The sequence below is a fragment of the Lucilia cuprina genome, chromosome 6 (assembly GCF_022045245.1).
Source record: "Lucilia cuprina isolate Lc7/37 chromosome 6, ASM2204524v1, whole genome shotgun sequence".
NCBI lineage: Eukaryota > Metazoa > Arthropoda > Insecta > Diptera > Calliphoridae > Lucilia > Lucilia cuprina.
The window spans coordinates 46,414,706-46,420,595 of NC_060954.1; the positions used below are offsets into that span (position 1 = coordinate 46,414,706).

Below are 5,890 nucleotides of genomic sequence, written 5' to 3' on the forward strand. Positions count from 1 at the left end.
CAGAAAAAAAGAACTTCCAAAGAAGCAAAAAAGAAGTAGAATTTAGTCCATGGAATACAGATGAAGACCTGAAGAACTGCTGATTTTAACGCAGGCTTCATTGAAAGACAAATATAGCTTCCACATTGTGTTACTATTAAAATGGTTACTTTTGAAGTACTTCTTAAAGAAGTACTTCATTCGATTTTCAGAAAGGTACTAACTTGAATAGTTTTGTACATTAACAGAAAAGTTATGGAATAAGGAATACTAATATGAATAGATTGTTCCCATTCCAAATCTGTTGATTGACTTACTATAGGAAAGTATTGGTTGCTGAGATATCGTAGCTTAATAAAACTTACTTGCTTCCATTTACTATAGGAGAAATCCTGACATCTGAAAGTAAAAGACAAACAAAATAAATATTACTTATTTTTTAGTTCGATAATGGTGAAAAGAAAAAAGAAATATTTCGGATTATCGAAATTAGCTTTCTGCATTAATGTCTATACATTCCAACTATTTAATAAAAACTCATGCTAAATTGTATAGCTTTACTTAAACTGACAACAACTAATAAAACTTCCTTATAAAATTATACTTCTTTTTACAGGCTGAACCAGAATACGACAAAGAACAACTCAGAAGTAATATTTATAAAGAGAAATAATTTACATTTGTTAATACATTTAATTTATATTTTACTCTCAATAGTCATGCGTAATGCCTTCAAAGCCTTCGATCCTGATGATAAGGGTGTCATTGAACATGCCGATGTTATACAGATTTTAGAAATTCTTGGTCAAAAACTCGATGACAAAGCCGTTAAGGCATTAATTAAAGAAGTCGATAAGGGCAATTCGGGTAAATTGGACTTTAAACAATTCTGTAAATTAGCTTCACGTTTCGTCGAGGTTGATGAGGATGGTCCAGTTTTGATGGGTGAACTAAAGGAAGCCTTCCGTATTTACGACAGAGAGGGTAAGGGCTATATTACAGTTGCCACCTTGCGTGGTATTCTCAAAGAATTAGATGACAAACTATCGGCCAAGGAATTGGATATGATTATTGAGGAAATTGATGCTGATGGGTCGGGTACCGTTGATTTTGATGGTAAGTTGTGAAGAGAAACAATTTTTTTAAGAATAATTAATAAATTTATATTTTGTTGCATTTGTAGAATTTGTACAAGTTATGAACGGTAAGTTTTTCTAAATTGTTTATATTGTTATAAGATGTTTATATATTATTTTGTTTTTGTCTATAGGTTAAGTTTTTGGAATACGTTAAGGAAGGTCTACTGAAGCGGTCTTTTCAAAACCGAGAAGTTGTATATTTTTATTTATACACATATATTTTTTTGATTTTTAGTTTTGATTTAATTATGTATTGTTGTATATTAAACTATATACAAATTTAATAAAACAAAATTGAAATGAAAACTTAATTATAATATTTTTTATTAACTAACGCAAAGTAGAATGTAAAGTACAATTACAGGAACTAAGACCGATTTTGCATAAAATGTTATGAAGATTGGTCCCTTACTTAAACAGCTAGTTAGTTGGTGGGTGGAATAGGTAGTTAATTAGACTACAGACTAGACTACAGACTATGTAGACAACTGGCTAAACTATAGACAAAACATTTAATTGTTATGTAGATTGGACTATGGATAATATTATAAACTAGACTATAAATTTAACTATAGACTAGACATTAGACTAGACTATAGACTAGACTATAGATTAGACTATAGACTAGACTATAGACTAGACTATAGACTAGACTATAGACTAGACTATAGACTAGACTATAGACTAGACTATAGACTAGACTATAGACTAGACTATAGACTAGACTATAGACTAGACTATAGACTAGACTATAGACTAGACTATAGACTAGACTATAGACTAGACTGTAGATTAGACTATAGACTAGACTATAGACTAGACTATAGACTAGGCTATGGACTAGACTATAGACTAGACTATAGACTATACTATAGACTAGACTATAGACTAGACTATGGACTAGACAATAGACTAGACTATAGGCTAGACTATAGGCTAGACTATAGAAAAGACCCTAGGTTAGACTATAGACTAGATAATATACTAAACTGTAGACTAGAATTTAGACTATAATATAAACTATACTATGGCCTATACTATAGACTAGGCTATATAGTATACTTTAGACTAAACTACAGATACAGCCTATGGACTAGGCTTAACGCATTTTTAAATCTAATTATTGCAAAACCCACTGTTAACACTTCGCAATAGAAAAAGATAATAATAATTAAAGAAACGTGAGAATAAATTTCGAACCATATAAAAAGTAAATCAAACTAAAATAAAAAATATAATAAATATTATTAAAAATTTAACGATTAAATCAAAGGCGCCGTTCTAAATAGCAGCAATGAAACGTTCGTATTTTATACCAAAAATTAAAAAAAAACTGCTCCCATTTATGACCATATATACACAACAATAGTGATGAAATTAAAAAAAAAAAACTAAAATCCTCCTGTTGCCTTAAATGACTGACATCAAATATATATTTATTTAGTTGTTTTAACTATTTTTGGTACATGTTTTCATATTGGCCAATTATTTCAGTTATTAACAATATATTAGTTATGCCAAAGCTTTTGTATTTTTTCGTTAATATAAACTTTAATTAATTAATACTAACAAAAAATTACTTGTCTTTTTGGAAAATTTCAGTTGTAAGGATCGTATTTTTTATAATGCTTGTAGATGTTAAATAAAACTTAGTATGTGTCGGCTGACATATTTTTCAACAACTTTTTATACCGTTATGCAATTGCGTTTTACAACCACCGACGAAAGAGTTTAATTGTCATCAAAAACATGAAAACATTTAAGAAAAAATAATTATTTGTTAATATGTGACAAATTGTTTACATTTGCGGTTTAGAATCAATAAAAGGCCGTTAAATTGTGCAAAGATTTATTTAATATTCAAGTTAAAATAGTAAATTTTTAAATTCAATTGGCAACTAAAGTGTCAAGATTATAACAATGGATCATAATTTCAGTGTGCAATATCATATTTTGTTCAGTTCTAGTTCAGTTTCAGTTCTAGTTTAGTTATAGTTCAGATTTAGTTCAGATTTAGTGCAGTTCTAGTTCAGTTCTAGTTCAGTTCTAGTTCAGTTCTAGTTCAGTTCTAGTTCAGTTCTAGTTCAGTTCTAGTCTATAGTCTAGTCTATAGTCTAGTCTATAGTCTAGTCTATAGTCTAGTCTATAGTCTAGTCTATAGTCTAGTCTATAGTCTAATCTATAGTCTAATATGTAGTCTAGTCTATAGTCTAATCTATAGTCTAGTCTATATTTTAGTCTAAGTTATTCTAAGGTCTAGTCTAAGACTAGACTATGGACTAGGCTATAGACTAGACTATAGACTAGACTATAGACTAGAGACTAAACTATAGACTAGACTATAGACTAGACTATAGAGTAGACTATAGACTAAACTATAGACTAGACTATAGACTAGACTATAGAGTAGACTATAGACTAAACTATAGACTAGGCTGTAGACTAGACTATAGACTAGTTAGTTAGTTAGTTGGTTAGTTAGTTAGTTAGTTAGTTAGTTAGTTAGTTAGTTAGTTAGTTAGTTAGTTAGTTAGTTAGTTACTTAGTTAGTTAGTTAGTTAGTTAGTTAGTTAGTTAGTTAGTTAGTTAGTTAGTTAGTTAGTTAGTTAGTTAGTTAGTAAGTTAGTTAGTTAGTTAGCTAGCTAGTTAGTTAGTCAGTTATTTAGTTAGTTAGTTAGTTAGTTAGTTAGTTAGTTAGTTAGTTAGTTAGTTAGTTAGTTAGTTAGTTAGTTAGTTAGTTAGTTAGTTAGTTAGTTAGTTAGTTAGTTAGTTAGTTAGTTAGTTAGTTATTTAGTTAGTTAGTTAGTTGTTGTGTTGTTGTGTTGTTAGTTATATTTGTCACATTTTTACATTTTATGCTTAGTTTTTCTTTCAGTGTTTCGCAAACTAACAATAAACAGGTGGCAAATATTTTATATTTAAGTAACTGCTACAAGTGTTATGAATTTAAATAAAAGTAAGTATTTACGACTTCATATCATAAATACGCACTTATGTAGATTTTTACATGTTTTTGAGATAGATACATTTAAATATTTACTAATACAACGTGAATTCCTAACGACATTTGAACATGAAAAACTTTTCCAGTATCTAAATAATTCACAGTTTTCTTAACTATTGATTTTTATTGATATTTTTATGTTGCATCAAGGCCTTTAAGATTTAACATACAACATCGTTTGATTGCTCTTGTTTTTAAATTGTTTGCAATTTTTAAGCTGTTTAATAGAATTTTTAGTTTTGTTTCAAAGAACATGCAAAAAATGCAGAATTTTTAAGATTTAATCGTCAAATGTAAGCAAAAATTGATTTTTAATTACATATATCACTCTGGGTGTCGTTTATTGGCGAAATATAAAAGACACGAGCCATATAATGAAGACAACAAGAAAAAAAATATTAAAAATTTTGGTAGTAAAATCAAAAATGCATTGAATAAAAAATAAAAACGATAAAAGGTTGTATCCGACTACATAATACCCTGCGCACATAGTGTAGACTATAATCAGGACTATAGTCTAGTCCATAGCCTATACTAAAGTCTAATAGTATAGTTTAGATTATAATTTGGACTAAGATCTCTAGTCTTATTGTAATTTGTAGTCTAGAATACAATTTAGTATTTAGTGTCTTCTTAATAGTCTAGATTATATTCTGGAATGTAGTGGAACACTTTTTTAAACGGTTTTTGCAGATATTGAACCAACTAATAGTACTAATTCTTCTTTAGAGCTATAGGGTAATCAAAATAATTTTACAAAAAAACTTGAAAGCAAAACTACATATTTAAACGTATTTTGAAAAAATAAACATAAGCAGCTGAGAATTTAAATCAAAGCCGACAGTGTTAATTTTGAGGGTCACTTAACTCTTATATAAACTAAATTAATAATAAACTTGATTAAAGTATGACAAATGTGCTGGGAAATAAATTTATAAAATGTATTTATTTTTTCTGTGTGCGACAAACTGACACATGAGACGGAGATTTGCTTTCAATTGAATTATTGCATGTTTGAGTATAATTTATGGCAAATTAAATATGCATAAATAATAAATAATTTGATTGTAAAGTCAATAGATAATTATGAAAAGTTTTTTTTTTTTTTTTGGTTTACAGCGCAATAGCCATGGCAATGTACCCGATTTAAATCACACCCACCAAAACAATGTTTTTTATATATAATATTACAAATTTAATATTAATTTAAAAAGTACATATTGTTAAAGTTAGAGGATCTAGTATACAGTGGGTATGAATGGGTTTTTTTTCTTATAGGGAAAATCCATATGTAATCTTTAGGATGTTGTTAATTTATTACTACATGGATTTTCCATGACTTGAGTTTGTAAGATAACTATTATTAATGATGAAAGGCCATGCAAAAGATTTTAGACTAGACTAAATCATAGACTAGATTATAGACTGGACTATCGATCAGACCATAGACTAGACTAAAGACTGGACTATAGACTAGACTATAGACTAGACTATAGACTAGACTAAAGACTAGGCTATAGACTAGACTATATACTAGAATATAGACTAGACTATAGACTAGACTATAGACTAGAATATAGACTAGACTATAGACTAGACTATAGACTAGAATATAGACTAGACTATAGACTAGAATGTAGACTAGAATATAGACCAGACTATAGACTACACTATAGACTAAACTATAGACTACACTCTAGACTAGACTATAGACTAGACTATAGACTAGACTATAGACTAGACTATAGACTAGACTATAGACTAGACT

The 5,890-nt window shown here is 28.5% G+C and overlaps 1 protein-coding gene across 1 annotated transcript; it reads left to right on the plus strand.

Moving 5' to 3' along the window:
- The first annotated feature begins 468 nt into the window (after positions 1 to 468).
- On the plus strand, positions 469 to 1,429 carry LOC111681056 (troponin C-like). Its single transcript, XM_046955580.1, has 4 exons — positions 469 to 629; positions 697 to 1,095; positions 1,163 to 1,183; positions 1,250 to 1,429. The coding sequence occupies exons 2-4, from the start codon at positions 699 to 701 to the stop codon at positions 1,252 to 1,254; spliced, it is 423 nt and encodes a 140-aa protein (XP_046811536.1). The 5' UTR covers positions 469 to 629; positions 697 to 698; the 3' UTR covers positions 1,255 to 1,429.
- Positions 1,430 to 5,890: the final 4,461 nt, after the last annotated feature.

Excerpts from the sequence above, each read along its gene's own strand:
- LOC111681056 (XM_046955580.1), top strand. The coding sequence starts at position 699 with ATGCGTAATGCCTTCAAAGCCTTCGATCCTGATGATAAGGGTGTCATT. Across the intron at positions 1,096-1,162 it reads GGGTACCGTTGATTTTGATG|AATTTGTACAAGTTATGAAC; the intron begins GTAAGTTGTGAA and ends TTGCATTTGTAG.